This window comes from Bos indicus x Bos taurus, chromosome 15 (genome assembly GCF_003369695.1).
Source record: "Bos indicus x Bos taurus breed Angus x Brahman F1 hybrid chromosome 15, Bos_hybrid_MaternalHap_v2.0, whole genome shotgun sequence".
NCBI lineage: Eukaryota > Metazoa > Chordata > Mammalia > Artiodactyla > Bovidae > Bos > Bos indicus x Bos taurus.
The window spans coordinates 69,083,880-69,105,534 of record NC_040090.1 but is presented as its reverse complement, the minus strand read 5'-3'; the positions used below and the strand labels follow the sequence as shown (position 1 = coordinate 69,105,534).

General features: G+C 38.0%; 1 protein-coding gene across 1 annotated transcript in view; it reads left to right on the top strand.

Moving 5' to 3' along the window:
* The window catches only part of SESN3 (sestrin 3), a 79,282-nt gene that overhangs the window by 40,586 nt on the left and 17,041 nt on the right, over positions 1 to 21,655 (top strand). Inside the window, exons 2-6 of the mRNA XM_027563879.1 lie at positions 10,859 to 10,924; positions 14,264 to 14,461; positions 16,177 to 16,359; positions 18,962 to 19,198; positions 19,795 to 19,969. Coding sequence (XP_027419680.1) covers positions 10,859 to 10,924; positions 14,264 to 14,461; positions 16,177 to 16,359; positions 18,962 to 19,198; positions 19,795 to 19,969 — 859 coding nt within the window. The remainder of the gene's footprint in view (positions 1 to 10,858; positions 10,925 to 14,263; positions 14,462 to 16,176; positions 16,360 to 18,961; positions 19,199 to 19,794; positions 19,970 to 21,655) is intronic.

The following is a 21,655-nucleotide window of genomic DNA, read 5'->3' as shown; positions in this document are numbered from 1 at the left end:
ATAAAGGTACAGATACTGTGCTAGAAATTGATCCTGCTGTTTAAGGTATTTATGGTCTGAAGAAAGTGATAAGATAATGATATACTTCAGTAGCTCTAAGAGAGAGAAAAACTAAATAGAATTGTGAACCTTAAGAAGAATCATTTTAATTTCCTAGAAGAACTTGGGAGTTGGTGTGAGTGGAGGAAGACCCAAGGAGTTGGTGTTAGAGCTGGGTCTTAAAGGAAGAATAGGTAGTATTTCAATAGACATCAAAAAGGCAGGACAGCGCCTGGAAATACTGGTTCAAATGTCTAAATTCTGCACAACACAGAAAAGATCTGCCACGTTAGAACTCCCAAGTTTTCGTTGACAAGTGAATCTAGCTTGATTTATGCTACTCTGTGGTGTATTACATGGAAAGTGGGAAAGTAGGTGCGCTCATTGCTGCTTATTACCTCTGGATGGCACTGGACTTGAACTTGACTTTAGGTTTACTGTTTAAAGGAGTAGCTAATGTGGCCTCATGTGAATCTTTAAAAAATGGAACTGAAGTTTACCTGACACCATACTCCATACTAAAGTTGATGTACTCCAAAATGAACAAGGTACTGTCCCAGTCCACTCGCACCTGACAGTTTACTAGGGGGAAGAAGGAGGTAGAGAAGCTGACAAGTGCACTCCTTTTAGTGGGAATGTTTTGAGATTGGAAGTTAGAAATCTTAATTAGTGTGTGTTGTTGAAGAAAGCTGAAATTGATGCTCTTAGTTACAAGATCTTTTTTGCAGTGTTCCTCAAATGATCGTACCCAGCGGTAGAGCTCTTGCAGAAAGGGCTTGGTTGCTTTGGTTTTAAGAGCTCAGTTAAAAAGGGGAACCGAAGTCTCAGACCTTTAGAAGGCAACAGGATTCCCCACTTATGAAGGGGAATTTTCAGTGCTCTTTGGATCCTCAGCGAATATTTGCCACACCCTGTGTTCGGAGCTGGGCTCCTGATGCTCCTGGGGTCCCTATTACACTCAGGCTCCAAGGACTAGAAGAGATGTTGTGTAATTTGCAAGATTCTTGCCTCTGATGGTATTACAATTTTCTGCTTCCCAATCTTCTATCACTAAATGACCTTAGGTCTCAGTTACTTATTACAATACATATTTTAATTGTATTGATGGTCAATTCATATTTTAATCTAGAGTAAGAGAAGTAATAATTTTATAATCTTTTAGGCCATTTTGGAATAATGGGAAATAATGTATATTCAGGTAATGGCAGACATTTAAATATGAGTTTACTATAAAATTACACATCTATGACAAACTAATTTAAAACCCATGCTTTTCTCATTTAGGGATAGAGAGTTTTTAGAACATCTCTGTGTTCCTTTCCATTTGTCTGTTCCTTCTGAAATGTGTAATGTCATCAATTTCTATAAACCCAGTCTTTATTTCTGTAATTGTCTGCCAGGAAATAAGATGACATCAGTATTATTTCAAAGCGTTGAGCCACCTTCCCATCTCTGTCCTTTTTGCAGTGGTTTCTGCCAAAATGGAACATCTAAAAAGGAGAGGCGAGTCAACAACTGTAATTTACTGTTTGTATTGATAATTTCAGTTACTTTTCTTACAGTCACACTTAAAATGTTTGTTTGAGCATGCTTTTTATACTTAAGATATTTTGTCATTGCAGTGTGTTAAATTTTTTTTGAAGCTATTAAACTATCTTCTAAGGATGCCCTTAAAAATCTTCAAAAATTGAGGGATTAGTATGTTCAGTGGAATCAAAAATTTCTGCTTTGCCAGAATTGTTTATATGTTAAACACATTTTTTTAACCTCTTCAAGTGTCTATATGTAAAGTTAATTACACACATTATTCTCAGTATTATTCTCTCCTATAAATATAAATTCAAGAATAGATAGAATTTGTATGTTTTTCTTTTACATTTTAATGGATAGAATTTGTGGTTTGGTTTTCTTTCTTTTTTTTTTTTTTTTTTGCTTTTCCATTTTTTAATGAAATATACTCAAGAAGAAAAATGTAAAAATTAAATTGAATAATTTATTTTAAAGATACTTAGTAGCTTAAAATGGAGCAATTAGTTCTCTTTAACAGTTAGCCTCTTAGGGGCAAGTAATTTGCTGATTACCTCTGCTGCTGCTGCTGCTATGTCGCTTCAGTTGTGTCTGACTCTGTGCAATCCCATAGACAGCAGCCACCAGGCTCCCCCATCCCTGGAATTCGCCAGGCATGAACACTGGAGTGGGTAGCCATTTCCTTCTCCAATGCATGAAAGTGAAGTCACTCAGTCATGTCCGACTCTTAGCAACCCCATGGACTGCAGCCTACCAGGCTCCTCCATTCATGGGATTTTCCAGGCAAGAGTACTGGAGTGGGGTGCCACTGCCTTCTCTGGTTGATTACCTCTAAAGACTCATAATTTTAAGAATTTGTAACTTTCACATATCTTAATTTTCTAGTGGGATTAATTTACATAAAGTGATCTAGTAAATTACCTAACAGAAAAGTGTCAGAATAAGCAATTTTTAAAATACAATTCATGTTTATGCTATTGGTCTTTTGTTTTCCAGTAGATAATTACTTAATAGGCATAATTTCAGCTGATGAATTTCAAGCATAACTTCTTTCAGTTATAACATATCTGAAAAAAGATAAAGTTTTGTACCACTCTTGAGATCATAACCTTTGTAAAATAATCTCTTAGGACACATGACACTGATATATAAAAAGTATGAGTTCTTATTTTTTTAACTAGTTTTTCTCTTGATTGAAATTGTAGGATTTTATGGAAAAAATTTTAAGCAAATTCTGTGAATGTTGTCTTAAGATATTTGAAGGAAAATCAATTAAATTTACTACTGTCTAAAGTTTCTTATATATTTTATACCTCCTTTTATTTTAATAAGTCAACATACTAGAGAATTTCCTTTCTTCTTTTTAAGTTAGTGATTTGAAAATTGTCATCAAATTGAGACTCTGAATGGTATCTGCAAACTTTTCTGCCATTGTGATTAATTTGTTGGTGTTTTGGTTTTCCAGTCTTACTATCCAAATCAAATTTTTATTTCTATGAAGTTACCTTGCTGCTACTGCTAAGTCACTTCAGTCATGTCCGACTCTGTGTGACCCCATGGATGGCAGCCCACCAGGCTCCCCCATCCCTGGGATTCTCCAGGCAAGAACACTGGAGTGGGTTGCCATTTCCTTCTCCAATGCATGAAAGTGAAAAGTGAAAGTGAAGTCGCTCAGTCATGTCTGACTCTTAGCAACCCTATGGACTGCAGCCTACCAGACTTCTCCGTCCATGGGATTTTCCAGGCAAGAGTACTGGAGTGGGGTGCCATTGCCTTCTCCGATGAAGTTACCTTAATACTCGTTTATTCTGCTTGTGTTCATTCCTGAATTTTTAACCATTTTGTATCTTTACATTATCTGAGTAGCTGAAACCAAGACTAATCAATGCTATGGAGCCATGCTGTGCCATAGAACCTTTGGCAATGATAGAAGAATTCAGCTTGGTACCCACATGTGGCTGTTATATACTTTACATGTGGCTAGTGCAATCAAGACACTTAGTTTTTATCTCCTATTTAATGTTAATCAAGTTAAATTTGGGTTTCTCTGGTGGCTCAGATGGTAAACAATCTACCTGCTATGCAGGAGACCAGAGTTCAGTCCATGGGTTGGGAAGATCTCCTGGAGAAGAGAATAGCAACCTACTCCAATGTTCTTGCCTGGAGAACTCCATGGACAGAAGAGCCTGGTGGGCTATAGTCCATGGGGTCACAAAGAGTCGGACACAACTGAGCAATTAACGCAACAACAAACTTAAATTTAAATAGCCACATATGGCTAAGGGATACTATAATAGACAGTACAGATAACAAACAAACAAACCCGGACTTGATTTTTTGTTTTATTTTTACACAGTTATTAAACAAGATTTATGACTTAAAGTTCATTGTGTAAGATTCACTACTATGATCAAAGTCATTTATTCCCTAGGACAGGATATTAGCTTTATATTTAAGAAAGGAAAACTTCGCAATATTATTACTCAAAATTAGTGCAACTGCAAGTTATTTTCACTTCTAATATAGACCAACCCTGGAATTCTTCTATTAGAGTAGTGTATGTTGAGAAAGTATATCACAGCTGTTCTAATTTGGTGTGTTTTATTTTGTTTTAGGGAAAATTGATAGAATAAAAGTAGAATCTTCTTTTGTATTGCACTTTGTGTTTTTGGTTTTGGGTTTTTTTTTTTAAGTGTTATCTCCTCAAAAGCTAGGGCCTAGAATTGACATGACTCTCAGTTGTGAGGGGGAAATAATTCTTAGCATGAGAGACACTCTTACAGTTGAGATGGAGCTGGGGAAAGGAGAGCTGAAAGATACTGTTGGGAAAAGGCAATTATCAGATTTAGCGACTAACTAAATGCAGATTCCTAAGATAAAGGGTCGAGGATAACTCTGTAAATCAGAGCTAGGGTTACTGGTATTGTGTGGTGATTTTATAACTTAAAGAGGAAAGTAAGGACCAGCTGGTTTATGGTAGGAGACTGGTTTTAAACATGTTAATTTTAAGGTTCCAGCATGTCACAGGCAGCTCAAAATGGCCCAGGTCCGATGGAAGGGCAGAGCAGTGCTAACTCGAGCTCTTTAGCAAAGGTGCAGGAGTCTGTTACAGGGCCTGCTTGCTTTTCATATCACATACCCTTCTCTCTCCTTTACCCACTCCACCCTTCTCCCACCAGTATGGTGAGGCTCACACAGTCCAGCAGAGTTTTGTTTGTATCAGGAAAATGGAAGCCATGGATCAGAATACTCACTTGAGAGAATGAATGCTGATGAAGGAGATGCAGGGAATGTCTAGGAAGAGGGTACAAGTGGTGAAAGAAATTGGAGGATTTCCTGGCTTCAGAGCCAGGAAAGCCAAACTAGGGGAGAGTTGCCTAGCAAAAGGCAGATCTGAGTTTTGCACAGAGGCAAGAAGGCTGGAGATCACAGAGGTAGCATCTCAGCTGGGATCTGAAGAGTGTGAAGAGCTGCCCTTCAGTGGGTGTGAAGTTTCAGTTATGCTAGATGACAAAGTCCTAGACATCTGTTACACAATGTTGTGCTTATAGTTAACAGTAATGTACTGTACAGTAATTACTATAATTTGTTAGGTGGGTAGAGCTCATGTTATATATTTTTTACCGTAAGTTTTAAAAGGGGAAAAGACAAAGTCCTTGATACTTTTTTGCAGACTGTACTATGTGCAGACATTGAGACAAAAGATTCTTAGAACTGGCTGATTTTTTTTTTTTTCTTTTCCCAAATTGCTTCTGTCTGAATTCACTCTCGATATGGTTGAGAGCATTTCTGCAATTAGATTAAAATGCTTGGTTATGGGATTGAGTAGGTGTGACCATCAAACCAATAACTCTGCAGAGGAGTCATTTAACATTTCAAAAGGCATTAAGATGCCTGAAGATGTGATTTCACAAAAATCAGATGTAGTCTTGAGTAGCATGTCTGTGATGGTGGAGCCTTGTCCAATGGCGATATTTCCACAGACTGTGCAGTCAGAGTCAGAGCTACAGGTGTTTGTTGGGCACTTGAAATGTGACCAGTGTGATTGAGCAACTGGACTTTGAATTATATTTAATTTTAATGAATTTAAATATAGTCACATGTGGCTGATGGCTACTGTATAAGGCAACCCAGGTCTAGAGACTTCAGGAAAGTTAATCAGAGCATAAGTAAAGTAGGAACCCAGTTCTTGGGTATTTTGGATTTGAAATGAAAGATGAGGAAAGGTTTTACAAAGTATTACTGGAGACGAGAACTCCAGCTTATGGTTGTAAATGGAATCTTTTGGATATGGTATTGAGAAAATGGAGTATTTCCTGCCATATCAGTAAAAAAGGATGTCAGGGTCATCAGTGATTTCATCTCTCCAAATGTGAATTTCTGAGCCCTGAGGGCACCCAGGAATCTGAAGTGATCTGGCAGCCATGGCTGCAGCCACTCCCTGTGGTGAGCACAGAAGCTCAGATGTAAAAAAATGCAGCATACTGGCCCAGAGAGCTGAGATGCATATGAAAGGAATGATGTCAGTGAGCCCAGGCTCTTGCATCTTCCCATATGTATAAAAACGCTAAATTCCTTGACTTGAGGTATCTGGTTTTCTTTAATTCACAAAAATACTTTCGATGTTCAGACCTGCCCTTTGTTGCAAACTTCTATATAACCTGACTCCTCCCCCTGCCTCCTTGGAGCAGTTCTCTCAGGGTTACTTGAGATGCTGCCTCCTGGGCTTAAGTCCTAAAAATTTCCATCAAATAAAACATAACTCTCAACTTTTTACCAACTGAGCTACAAAGTGAAATCACTCAGTCGCATCCGACTCTTTGGACCCCATGGACTGTAGGCTGCCAGGCTCCTCCATCCATGGGATTTTCCAGGCAACAATACTGGAGTGGACTGCCATACCCTCCTCCAAGGGATCTTCCCCACCCAGGGATTGAACCTTGGTCAGGAAGATCCTCTGGAGAAGGAAATGGCAACCCACTCCAGTACTCTTGCCTGGAAAATCCCATGGACAGAGGAGCATGGTAGGCTCCTACAGTCCATGGGGTCACAAAGACTCAGACATGACTGAGAGACTTCACTCACTCACTCAACTTTTAGGTCGTGACTGTTTTTTAAGTCAGCAGTACTATCCTACTTCTTTTGTGTTTTATTTTATCAACTTTAAAAACATATAGAGATAGAAAGTAGGTGGGGAATAAATGTTCAGTAAAAGAATTTTAAGGAGAATTTATAAACTGCCTTGATCATTGAAAGAACTTTTCCACCTTCATATAAATATACAAAGCAGTTAACTGAGAGGACAGTAGTATCCTCACCAGAAAAGATGCTTCTTCTACAGAAGCAGGAAGTAGGCTGATTCTTTCAATTGTGACACCATTTTAAAACTATAACTGAAGAAGTCTACATGTTGGTATAATTTTAAAATGTTAGTTTTCCCTTCTCTTCAGTGGGCTTCCCTGGTGATTCAAGACAGTTAAGGATCTTCCTGCAATGCGGGTGACCTGGGTTCAATCCCTGAGTTGGGACCATCCCCTGGAGAAGGAAACAGCTACCCACTCCAGTATTCTGGCCTGGAGAATTCCATGAACTGTAGTCCATAGGGTTGCAAAGAGTCAGACACAACTAAGCAACTCTCACTTTTCAGTGTATAAATAGCTCTCTTAGGTGAGGCCACATCATCTCTCCCCTCGGCTATTGCAGTAGCTTCCTAGCTGGGGGTTTGTTTGTTTGTTTCTTTTGGGGTATTTTTGTTTGTTTGTTTGTTTTCCCCCCCTCTGGAGTGACTGTATCACACCAAGAATTGTATTATTAAAAACAGAGATCTGACCCACAACTCTGCTTAGGGAATTTTTATCTGAACTATGTATACACTTGCTTCCCTGGTGGCTCAGTGGTAAAGAATCCACCTGCCAATGCAGGAGACGAGGGTTCATCCCTGGATTGGGAAGATCCCCTAGAGGAGGGCATGGCAACTCACGCCAGTATTCTTGCCTGGGGAATCCCATAGGGAGAGGGGCCTGGCGGGCCACAGTCCATGGGTTGCAAGAGTCAGACATAGCTTAGTGACTAAGTCACCACCAGTACCGTGTATACAATTAAAAGTTTCAAAAACATTTTTTGAAGGCTGTTTTTCACTTTTGAAGTTAGTGAGTTAAGTGAACATTTTCTCAACTGATGGAAATAAAATTGGTAAAACATATTGGTAGTATGCAACAAGAACTTTATAGCATATTGGTAGTATGCAGCAAGAACTTTATAAAGATTTATAACCCAAACCCCAGTAAACCCACATCTGGGAGTCTTTCTAAAGAAACCATCTTAAATACCACAAAATATGCCCCCAAGTCTCTTTATACAAAGATATTCACCATAGCGCTATTTACAATAATGAAACTGTACATACACCAATATAAACTATACACCAACATAAACCATGGTGGTTTAGTGGCTAAGTTGTGTCTAACTCTTGTGACCCCATGGACTAGAACCCACCAGGGTCCTCTGTTCATGGGATTTTCCAGGTAAGAATACTAGAATGGGTTGCCATTCCCTTCTCCAGGGGATCTTCCTGACCCAGGTATTGAACCCACATTTCCTGTGTCTCCGGCATCACAGGCAGATTCTTTATTTGCTGAGCCATTGGGGAAGCAAATGACTAAGTAAATGATAATTCACAAAATGATGTGCTCCCATACCGCTTTGTATATGCATATACAAACTATGATATAGTTAATGCATTTCTGCCAGTCTACTACTTTTTCATGTCCCCACTGTACTTCAGTTCAGTCACTCAGTTGTGTCCAACTCTTTGTGACCCCATGGACTGCAGCACTCCAGGCTTCCCTGTCCATCGCCAACTCCCAGAGCTTACTCAAACTCATGTCCATCGAGTCGGTAATGCCATCCAACCATCTCATCCTCTGTCGTCCCCTTCTCCTCCCACCTTCAGTCTTTCCCAGCATCAGGATCTTTTCCAGTGAGTCAGTTCTTCGCATCAGGTCGCCAAAGTATTGGAGTTTCAGCTTCAGCATCAGTCCTTCCAATGAATATTCAGGACTGATTTCCTTTAGGATGGACTGGTTGTATCTCTTTGCAGTCCAAGGGAATCTCAAGAGTCTTCTCCAACGCCACAGTTCAAAAGCATCAGTTCTTTGGCTGTACTTAGCACATTGTGAATGCTCAGTGAATATCTGCTGGATAAATGAACAAATGAGCGTTGACACAAATGAAATCATTATCAGTTGCTTCTTATCAACTGGTTAAAATTAACATGTTATATTCTTTTAAGTATAGAAGTATGCAGTTCCACTTATAATGAAAATGTATTTCACATTTAAACCTTGGCCAATCCAGAAAATATTTTTGTAGGCAAAATAACTATTTCAGACCTTTAAAGATAAATCAGTTGATAAATATATCAAGTAATGATTTTTAAAAATAAATCATATTAGTAATAAATCATTCTCTATCTCCAAAGTCCCTTTGTACACTTTTAGTTTATTTTTCTCTCCCCATATTTTCTCTGAATTTCATGTATTTTTTGAAATAAATATATATAAAAGACTCCACTTATCTCCCTATTGACATTTTTCCCCTCAAACCTGTGATCTGTCTTCACAATCAGTTCCTCTAACTGCTTTGTTTATTTGAAGTGATCAGTTGTCAAGGAAATTGCCTTTCACATATTGGTGCCTTAGGCTGTGTTATATAGAGAGTATTCAAATTTTCATTTCCTATAATTTACTAAGACTAGCAAGGAGAAGAAGTCTGTCATTTTCTTCTAAATTAGTTTTCTAGGTAAACCCAGATGATGGTTGATGCAGGCAAGAAATACTAATATTAGAAATTCTAAATTGTTTCTTTTGACATGGAATCTTCTAATGTACTTCACCAGCAGATTGAGATCTCTTTGTCATCCCTTCACAAATATAACCTAGATGATTAGTTCTTCCTAAAGCACTAGCAGTTTAAGATGATCATTATTTAATATATTTATCTCAGTAGCACCCTGAAAATTGTTGGAGATTGTGTGCCAGACTTCTGAGGGGCAGGGCCCATGTCCATCTTGCTCACCCTGTATCTTGAGGCTACCACAGTATCTGGTTCGGTTCTCAAAAGATTGTTGAATACTTGACTGCTTCCTAATGAAGTAAGGGATTCAAATACTTTTTTGTGTTTGGTAGGCTCTTGGATTGTAAGGAACAAAAAAGATTCAGGCTACCTTGCGGAGAAAGAAATAGGGAAAAAGGGAGCGGAGAGAAGGGCAAGCTCAATGTTAACACTCCTTTCCAGGAGACGTCTGTTCCCCTGTTCTTCAGTTTCTCACTCAGTCTTTATGATATTCATAAACCATAGCAGAGCCGCTGTTTTTATATTACGACTTTGGAGGGCTTCTGTTTCATAAACTTACTACTTTTATTATAGAAAATCAAGTGGCTGTTCCTCCTGTCTCTTCTCCTTGGTAAGAAGGATTTCAAAACCAGAGAGCCTGCCCCTGACTCTTCTTGCTCTTCCTTATACCTACAGAGGAGGAAGTTTGTTCCTGATGGGAATTTTTCTGACTCATAGATGAATGTACTTAAATGGGGACACAAAAACAATATTTTTAAAAAGTGAAAATGAACACAGACATGCCATTGGTGATCTCGCAGATTTTACTACTAAGTAGAATAGCGACAGAACAATAAACATTATTATAGTCTCCATTTCTCAGTGAAATTAACCTCTACTTCTCCATGTTTTACATTGTTCTTACCCAAAGCTTCAGAGGTTTATATTAGATATGCTTATTCCTATTTTATTCAGAAAGAAAAACAGAAATCAGACCATTGCTTTAGGAGGTTGTGTGTAATACTCTTAGAATCCAACTTTTCCTTTAGCTTTCAAATTGAGGTTCAACAGTATGCTAGTATACTGTTAGATATGATTTTATTATGGAGGCTGATGGTTTCCAGTCATGTCAAATATGGGCTAAAAAATCTCTGGTGCTATAGAGTACGACTGAGGGAAATAACATTTGAGGAGCCTGCCTGTGTGCCCAGCACCATGGTAGGAGCCTGTCTGTCTCGTTATCTTGTTCATGCAATGACCCCATAGTTTATTTGCTGTTGTTGTTGTTATTGTTGTTGTTTGTTATGGGGCTGGAGGGGGCGGAATCCAAGACCTAACACTTTGAGTTTACATAATTCTATTTACTTATTCCATTTATTTTATACTTTAGCAATTTATACCAATTTAACTTTTCATAGAAAGTCATCATTAATGCATAAAACTTTTCTTTTAAAAACAGGACAAAAGAATCAGAGTATCTCAACCCTTGACAAGAGGACCAAGTGCCTTTATTCCAGAGAAGGAAGTAAGTCAATCTGTCTTAATATATATAAAGTGATTTTTAAAATAACTCAATTGTGTCAAAGAATATCTGCATTTTTTAATATGGAAGTAAACATGTATTTTGCTCTTATTCTTATTTGTCAGAAAACCACAGAAGTATTTTCTTTTCAACTTCACTTGAAAGATTGTATGTGTAATAATCATCTTATTTGGAGTTAGACAGTACTGCAAGTTTAGAAAAATATAAATTTTACCATATTTGATTTCAAATATAGCATTTCTGAACAAAGCTGCTAACAGTACTAAAACTTAATATTATCATGTAGGTTTAAGGTTTTAAAATGGCCAGTGTTTCATGGTGATTATAGGTTACATAAATGTTAAGAAAAGACATTTTTAAGTGAAAAAGTAAGCTTCCCAACTAAATCTATTGAAGAAAACATGATATTCAGTTCAGTTCGGTCGCTCAGTCGTGTCCGAATCTTTGCTTCCCCATGAACCACAGCACACCAGGCCTCCCTGTCGACACATCACCAACTCCCGGAATTTACTCAAACTCATGTCCATCGAGTTGGTGATGCCATCCAGCCATCTCATCCTCTGTCGTCCCCTTCTCCTCCTGCCCCCAGTCCCTCCCAGCATCAGGGTCTTTTCCAGTGAGTCAACTTCACATGAGGTGGCCAAAATATTGGAGTTTCAGCTTTAGCATCAGTCCTTCCAATGAACATCTAGGACTGATCTCCTTTAGGATGGACTGGTTGGACCTCCTTGCAGTCCAAGGGTCTCTCAAGAGTGTTCTCCAACACCACAGTTCAAAAGCATCAATTCTTCAGCACTCAGCTTTCTTTATATTCCAACTCTCACATCCATACATGACCACTGGAAAAACCAGAGCCTTGACTAGACAGACCTTTGTTGGCAAAGTAATAATCACTAGTAATTCATCTTTTCATTTGGTTCTGAGTCTCTGATGAGACAGAATGTCAGAGAATCTCCACTACAAGCTGCACTTTTGATGAAGCTGGGGGAGTCAAGATGATAAATGCAGAAAGAATGTTTGTGAAATGACACAAAAGATATTATAAGAAAATTTGCATGCCTGTTTAGTGGGTATACATCTCTATGAAAGATCACAGCAATGTTTAGGACCTGGAGATTCCTAGCTGCCTTTAACTTATACTTGGGCTAAGAAAAATTTCAGGCCCACTAATTGAGTTTTTCTCTGCTTCAAGGAGTTATTAACTCATATTAACCATGGTTATATATATTGATTTACTATTGATTGCAAAAAGGTATCTTATCTTAAAGCACTAGCATTATTCCTATATTGTTCAGAAATTAGTCAAGATATGTTTGAATACCTATGATGTTTCAGGTATCCCTTAAAGAATGAGTAGAATTTGAATAATAATACATGTCAGGTCGCACTAGAGTCAGCAGTTCCATCATGTTCATTTTGACTTTTTAGTGACCTTGCCATTTCCATGAAACTCCCAAGTTACCTGTAATGTTTCAGGAGCTCAGGGACTGTAGGTAATCATGCATTAGAGAAACTGCTGGGCTTGTCCTTTTTCCCTCATAGAGCACACGGCTGCTCTTAGCAGAGTGATTGCCTAATACATATATAAAGGCTTCCTGAAATGCTGCCATTTACACAGAATGTATTTGGAGACAATCTGGTTTGCAGAAGCAACGGCTGTTTTCAGGCTCTGTTGCATCATACGAATCTATTAATGTCTTTTAGGCATCAGTTAAGCAGAAGAATCTTCTGCTGGAAAGCAAAACAAAACAACAAATATTCTGTCCCTAATTATATAGAGTTTATCATGATCCATTCCATTTTTAACTGTCATCTTGGTTCCCTGTAATTGACAAAATGGGAGGACATGAACAAATGTAAATACATTTGGTTTTATAGTGAGCCAAAGTGGAATTGCCTTTTTTTTACACCATTGTAATTAACATTTCCTCACAATTAACGCTTTTCAAACATTACATTTCCTTTGGGATTAAATTTTCCTCAATCAATAGTGCCTTTGTATAATAAAATCTCAGAAGAGATTGTGAGGCCAGCCCTGAAAAGTAAACAGAGCTTCTTAAGAGCAGTGTGGATCTTTAGAAAGACCACAAGTCTAGATTTGAGGAGACCTAGATTCTAGACCCAGAGAAGGCAATGGCACCCCACTGCAGTACTCTTGCCTGGAAAATCCCATGGACAGAGGAGCCTGGTGGGCTGCAGTCCATGGGGTCACAAAGAGTCGGACACGACTGAGCGACTTCACTTTCACTTTTCACTTTCATGCATTGGAGAAGGAAATGGCAACCCACTCCAGTGTCCTTGCCTGGAGAATCCCAGGGACGGGGGAGCCTGGTGGGCTGCCGTCTGTGGGGTCGCACAGAGTCGGACACGACTGAAGCGACTTAGCAGCAGCAGATTCTAAACCAGGCTCTACTATTAAATAGTTGTATGAGCTGAAATTTAATCTTGAGTCTGTTACCTTATCTAAAATAAGGAACAAATTCTTCGTAAGTCTAGAACTCTAATTCTAAAATGCCAATAAATAAGGAACCAAGCCGAGAAACACACATCTGATGTTCATTGATTCCCACTGAAACAAGTCCTTCCATGGGGTGCTAATAAGCTCTTAACACCTTCAGAAGCCAATTATTGGTATGATGCCCAAGCTGTCATTGTTTATAAACCTGTATGTGAATAATCTATTTTTGAAAAAGTCCTTTTGATTTTCTCAGATGCTGCACGTTCATTTTAATAACTTACCTTGTTTCTAGTAATTAATATGATAGGCTCAGAATGGGAATCTAGTATCCTATTAATTTTTCAATTAACACTTTCCTACAAATTATCCTATTTTTCTTTGTCACCAAAAAAGACTGCAGAAAGCTTTTTTAATGTTGAATAACTAAAACAAGCAAGGGATCAGACTGAAAAATGTCTGTCCTAAGATATAGTCATTAAGTGTGTTCATAGGCTATTGAGAGAAAATTCTAAATGCTTTCCCTCCCCATGAATCAGTGTGACAATAGCCAGGCAAGCAGGCCCTGAAAATTTTTGCCTTATGTGCCTGGCAAAGCAGATGGAAGCTTCTTTTCTCCAACTTCATAGCTGTGTGTATAATGTTTGATAATTTGACATTTGTTGTTTAATAAATTGTGGTCCCAGAGCCAAAAATGAATGGTGCTTTCATTTTCATTTCTGTTTCTAGTATGAAAAACTGCATTATTTCAGTGTCTGTTAATGTCAAAAGGACCTTCATCGTCTTCAGTCATGGAATAATGCGTGTAAACCACTGGTGTGTTTACTTCTCAGCCTTGATTTTGTTTTGTGTTTCTTGGTTGAAAGGTTGTCCAGGCAAACACAGTGGATGAACGTACTAACTTTCTTGTGGAAGAATACTCTACATCCGGTCGCTTGGATAACATCACCCAGGTCATGAGCCTGCACACTCAGTACCTGGAGTCCTTCCTGAGGAGCCAGTTCTACATGCTGCGCATGGATGGCCCCCTTCCTCTACCGCACCGGCACTACATCGCCATCATGGTACGCTCACTTCCGGTTCCTGTGTTCACGTGACTTGGTCCTCATTTAGTCCCTCTCACTGCTGGTATTACTTGTGGTGCAGAGCTAAGTATAATCACACGGAAACAACAACTCAAGAAGCTTATGACCTTTTGGATTCCAAATCCACTGGTTACATTTTGAATGTTGTAACTCACATAATATACTGAATGTTTCTGATTTAATTATTAGTAAAGTTTTCCATGTTTAATCTCATGATTAAAGATGTTTATAGGGTCGAAAGTAATGTTCCTGCTGCTGCTACTGCTGCTAAGTCGCTTCAGTCGTGTCCGACTCTGTGCAACCCCATAGACGGCAGCCCATCAGGCTCCCCCGTCCCTGGGATTCTCCAGGCAAGAACACTGGAGTGGGTTGCCATTTCCTTCTCCAATGCATGAAAGTGAAAAGTGAAAGTGAAGTCGCTCAGTCGTATCCGACTCCCAGCAACCCCATGGACTGCAGCCCACCAGGCTCCTCCGTCCATGGGATTCTCCAGGCAAGAGTACTGGAGTGGGGTGCCATTGCCTTCTCCGAAGTAATGTTCCTAGTGTCCCTCAAATTTTCCTTTTACTCCTGATAGTTTTCTTTCAGTATTAATATAAAACAGGTTGGTTGTGACTTTTTTATTTAGTCATTCTGTACATGAAGAATATCACTAATTTGGCTAAATAAGAGCAAAGTATTAGCACTAGGCGACTCTGTCAGAGAAGAATTCTTAAATAAGTTATACTACTAAGTTTAGTACTTGGTACAAGCTAGTTAACTAGTTAATTATAAATTGGGATGATGGGCAGCAGGAATAAGAAGGTAGAAACAGTGCTACAGTTGGGCTGTTGCTGGAGAAAAGAACAAGATGCAAGTGCAATATATTTGGAGAAGTTAGGGGAACATCTGGGCTGGCAGAGTGATCAAAGCCAGCCAGGAGTTAGTTTTTATCAAGTTGAATTTGTTTATGCTCTCACTGAAGTTTTAAACAACAAAAAAAGGGCTGCATCCTGTGTTTTATTAAATGATGAACTTGTCTAAGATTACTCAGCTTAAGGTTTTGACGACACTAAGTCTGAAAGCCAACTTAGAATGGTCACCAACAAAGAGAGAAATAAGATGTGGAAAACAGAGTAAAACAGTACTATTTAACTGAGAAGCAGCCCTGAGGAAACGAGCGGTGAAAAGTCTGTTTTGCATGGATTTACCAATTTATCAAGGCTGATTCTGGCTTGCCTAGGAAAGAAAGGGTCAGTGAGCTTCAGTTTCATCTCAATAGGAGGATGGGCACAGATAAGGCTGATTCACAGTTATCTCAAAGGGAATAAGAAAAATACTCAAACTAGTATATATTCTGAATTGGTACAAGTTAATCAGATTTTATTGTGTTTTAAATAGAATATAGTTGATCTTACTTACCATAATAAAATGAACATATGCTTCCTTCACATAAATAGAAAATGGGTTCTAGATTGACCCCTACCACTTCTGGATGAGGAAGTAATTGGCTTCATGTGACATTTACTTATATGTCAGCTTTATGTATCGATTCAAGAATCTATGACAACATTGTGATGAAAGTTTTAGGAAGAGCATTCTCTAAGAAAAGAATATTAGCTATAAAAATGAACTTTAAATGACTGTCCTAGTAATTGTAGAATAAGACCGTACCATGACTGTTTTATCCACCAAATCTTTTCTTTGTGTTGTAGGCTGCAGCTAGACATCAGTGTTCTTACTTAATAAACATGCATGTGGATGAATTTTTAAAGACAGGAGGTATTGCTGAATGGTTGAATGGTTTGCAATATGTACCACAAAGACTGAAAAATCTTAATGAAATAAACAAGCTGTTAGCACACCGACCCTGGCTGATCACAAAAGAGCACATTCAGGTACTGAGTATTTCTTAAGGGGAGAAAGAAATTTTACTAATGATTCTTAAAGTTATTTTCAGTTAAGTATTTTGCTTAAGACTTACTTTGAAATACTTGCATGTTAGGAATTTGAAAAATAAAAAATAAATAGTGTATTGAAATGTGTAGAAAATGTAAGTCATTGGGTTTAAGTTAAATATAAATGAATACTTCTCTGTAAGTGAAAAATCACTCAGTCATGTCCAACTCTTTGTGACCCCATGGACTATACAGTCCATGGGATTCTCTGGGCCAGAATCCTGGAGTGGGTAGCCTATCCCTTCTTCAATGTATCTTCCCCACCCAGGAATTGAACAGGGGTCTCCTGCACTGCAGGTGGATTCTTAACCAGTTGAGCTACCAGGAAAGCCCACTTCTCTTTAAGTAATCAGTAATTAGCAAATAGCTATAAGAAAAGTTGATTTCTATTTTCAAGCAGTAGGCAGAACAAAGAAAATGCATTAGGAGGATAACATACGTAGGTTCTAGTCTTTAACTCTTAACTACAAAGTATGTGACCTTTTTAAAGTTAACTTTTGTGGGCCTTGGTAGTTCACCCTTCTATAAATGAGATGGCTAGATTAAATGAGTTCTAAACTCTTTTGCAGTTCTAACATTTCATAATTTTAAGATTTTGAAGAAATGATTTTTCAAATAAAAGTGATTTGCCAACTGATGTGTATATACTTACATGCCTCTAGAGACTAGATCTTAGATAAGAAAGAGAACTGTGATTGGCTGGAGCACTTGCCCTTCAAAAGCAGCATCTGTTAAAAGCCTCCAGGATGAGGTTGTTGAATTAGCGCCATGCTTGGCACTATTCAGTTAGTTGGAGTCATCAGCTAAATGATTATCAGCAGAAGCCTTAGGTACTTAAAACCCCTTCTTCTCATGCATTAGAAATGTCCTGGGTTTAGTTTTTCCCCTCATGTTGTTAGTTATTTGCCCAATTAAACCAAACTCAGCTTTTGTCAGTCTGTATACTCTCAGATTTGTATTATCTATTAGGGCTTGTTTATAAAATATGAACAAAGCTATAGCAGAAAGGTGCTATTTATAATAGCAAATAAGAAATTTAGAAGCAATTTAAATGTGTAAGGAAATGGAACTGTAGTTCTGGGCTACAATATGCCCATGCTTAATAATTAATTGAAGACAGTGGAGCCTCATGAAAATCAAATTTTTCAAAAAGTTAGAAAAGCAGAGAAAAATGGTTGTATACTCTGATTATTTAATTATACTTTGAAAAATAAAAGAAGATATGTAAAAGTTACATAAAAGTGGTAGAATATGATTGATTTTTCCTTTTTTTCCCCCTGAGCTTTTGGTAATGTATTAAATTTGTATGTAGTTAAATAATGGAGAGTAAAGCAAAAGCAGTTTTTTGGTTTTAGTTTTTAGATGTGAAGTGAGCCAAGTGAAAGTTTTAGATTTGAGAACAGATCCCCATCACACACTGAAAGATAGATTAATTAGATAAAGATTGATGGGGAAAACCTTGAATGGATTAATAGCTGGAATTGTGATGATTACTGTGTTTAATGGCTTCACTTATGATTCCAACATTCATCTGGGAAAAGTGAAAGTGAAAGTCATTCAGTCATGGCCAACTTTGTGACCCCATGGACTATACAGTCTGTGGAATTCTCCAGGCCAGAATACTGGAGTGGGTAGCCTTCCCCTTCTCCAGCGGATCTTCCCAACCCAGGAATCCAGCTGGGGCCTCCTGCATTGCAGATGGATTCTTTACCAACTGAGCTATCAGGGAAGCCCATTCATCTGGAGGATCCAGTAAAATAGCGTGTAAAAAAAGTGCTCTGATATTTTTATTTTTTGTTGGTTTTTTTTTAACTTTTTATTTTGTATTAGATTATAGCTAGTTAACATTGTTGTGATAGTTCAGGTGGATAGCAAAGGGACTCAACCATACATGTACACATATGCATTCTCCTTTAAACTCCCCTCCCATCCAGGCTGCTGCATAACATTGAGCAGAGTTACCTGTGCTGTACAGTAGGACCTTGTTGGTTATCCATTTTAAATAGAGCAGACTTTTTTTAAATGTCCCTTCAAATGTGAGGTAGTTTTCTACAGTGTCTATCATCTGCTGTAGGTTCTTCCTCTGTCAGAGACGATATCCAAGACAGTTAAAAGTTGACCTACTGAATTAAATATTTATGTTATTTTTAAGGTAGAGTCTCTACCTTTAAAACCTTCAAGTAAGTGGTCTTGCTAGAGAAACTTTAAAGTCCCTTCTAGCATCAGTGTTCTTGGATTCTCTAAAATACCTTATTAAAATAGCATAATATAGAAAAGTGCTTTGGAAACAGAAACTCCATTATATGTATAAGGAATTTCAGAGAAGCTACAGTGTAATTCTAATGTTAGTTTTGATAGGTTTAATGTAATATTGTTTGACCAAAGCTGTATCTTTACTATATGAAACAGTTTAAATGGAATTTTTAGTATTATTTCTATAAATGGACATAGGGAATTTTATACATTTTTCCATACTTTCTAAAATTGCTTTGTAACATTCTATGATTTTCACTTTTATTCTTGACTGGCTTTCTCATTTCAGAAACTTGTCAAAACTGGAGAAAATAATTGGTCTCTGCCTGAACTGGTACATGCTGTGGTCCTACTGGCTCATTATCACGCTTTGGCAAGCTTTGTTTTTGGTAGTGGCATCAATCCAGAAAGAGATCCAGAAATCTCCAATGGATTCAGGCTAATACCAGTCAACAACTTCTGTGTGTGTGATCTCGCTAATGACAACAACATAGAGAATGCATCCCTTACCGGCAGCAACTTCGGGGTTTGTTTTCTTAACTGTTTTTCTTTACTACTTTGCCTTTAAACTTGCTACATTAAAACATATAGAGAAATTATCTGATTAAATGGGATATTATATGCGTGAAATATTTTGTATAATCTTTTATTACCCTAAAAATTTAACCTGTTGCTGAAGTTCTGAATTGTCTTAAGGAGGCTTTTAAAGCAATTGCAAATCATAAGGCTTGTAAGGCTGCACCAGTTTTAGAAACAAGTAATAGTATAATCTAATATATATCAAATTCTGTTGTATTGAGTTGGCCAAAAAGTTTGTTTGCATTTTTCTGAAAGCTGTTATGGGAAAACCTGAATGAACTTTTTGGCCAATCCAGTAGAATTCTAGATTAAATAAATCCATTCATATAAACTTTCTGTGTTTGTAACTGAAGCAGAAACACTATACCTCTGAAAATGTTAAATTTTGCCATATGGTTTTCTTTGGAGTTAATGGGAAGCCCACTTAGGAAATTAATGACTATGTTAGTGCCGCTGTACATAAGGTGATATTGGGAGATGGAGACATTTACCGGAACAACTTTTAATATTAATAACACCCAATATTATCTTCTCTGGCTCCAGATTGTCGATTCGCTAAGTGAGCTAGAGGCCTTAATGGAAAGAATGAAAAGGCTTCAAGAAGAAAGGGAAGATGAAGAGGCGTCTCAGGAAGAAATGACCACTCGCTTTGAGAAGGAGAAGAAAGAAAGTCTTTTTGTGGTCTCTGGAGATACTTTTCATTCATTTCCTCATTCAGGTGCTTTTTCTCTTTACTATCTTTGCCTTTTCTCTTTGCCTTTGACTTCCCTGGTAGCTCAGACCCTGGGTTGGGAAGGTCCCTATTGTTCTTAGAACCCTGACTGACCACCTCAGACCACCTTCAGTATTTTCCATATGGATAATGGAATGATTCCACTATCATGTTCCTTTTAGTTAGTTCTCTTCTACCTGATGCTGATGCTATTGCTTCCCCTCTTGTGTTGCTGCATCTTTGAATATATTTCAAATCCAATTGAGAGGTACTTCAGCTGTGTATGTAGTTCATGCTCTTATCCTGGATAAAATGTTATTCAGAGCAGACCAACTGCTTATAAAGTTAGATAAGAGTATTTAATCCATCCTACTTGTGTGATTTTTTTTAATGATAGGTAAAATCCTGTTTCAATAGATGTAATTTGTAAGAAATATCTCTTCCTTTTTCGTGGGTGTGGAGTATGTGGGAGGATTGTTCTCACAATGCTGCTTTTTTCCAGATTATTTCTAAAGTTACACCAAAGTAACATTGCACTTGTATTTGCATTTCTTTGCAGAAACCTTTGGAATTATATAAAAATGTATTTTAGGTCATTTTCTTAGGTTGAATTTGGAGGAATTCATCCTGTATTAAAAGTTAGGCTTTTCTGTATCAAAAGGCTTCTTTGCTTTAGTCTTTAAAATACATTTCTTTTCCTAATACTCTGAGAGACTTTTAAATAGGAGGGAAACTTTTCAATTACAACTTAAAAAGATACTAAACACCACATAGTACATGTTATTAAAATAGCATGGAGTCAGTAGACTTCAAAAGCTTAAACCCTTCCAACTCATCAATCTACACAACATTTATTTTTAAAGTAGAGCTCTGTAGGTTTAACAGAGGGCTTCAAAATGACTAGTCATAAGGTTAGTCAGTCTCATAAATCCTGAGAGTAATTGATTTGGCCATGACTGGTTTATTAATATTAAATATAACATTGACCAATAGCTTTCAGAAATTTTACCAGGAAGAGCAAGATCCCTCTTTTATCATTTCCCCAGCGATTTCTTTTATGAAAGATTTTATCTACCAAATTGAGTATATTTAATAATGATTTCTCAGAACTTCTGACCAGCAGGAAATCCCAAATATAAAGAAGTGTTTCGGTTATTGGTTTGCTATTCATACTACAGACATTTATTGTACTCCGCGTAGTCTCAGCAGGGTAGTAGGCACTAATGCTTCCAGGCTAAATGAGACGTGATTGCTGCCCTCTGCAGGCTCTCATTGCTAGTGGGAGAAAGAGAAATGCAATATGAAGCAGAATGTGAGGAATAAATGGAGCAGTGATGGAGAGTTAGGAATGTGCACAGAAGGGGGCCTAGGGAGAGACCTCCTCTAGCCGCTTGGCTCTGAGCTAAACCTTAGAGACTTGAGTGCAGGGGAGTCAGGCAGTGGCTGGTGGCGGGGGGGGGGGGGGGGTGGGCAGTTGGTGGTAAATAGCACACCTGCCTGAGCCAGCACACAGTGGTGAGGAAACAGGATGGTGGGTGCAGGAGCAATTGGTTCTGTGTTGTTAGGATGTGACACATGAGGTAGGTATTGTGAACAGGAAGCTGATTAGGTAGATAGAGACCTTATCATGATGACCTTTCCAGCCTTAAAGATCATGTAACCAGCCATATTTGCGACATGTTGACTTGTGAT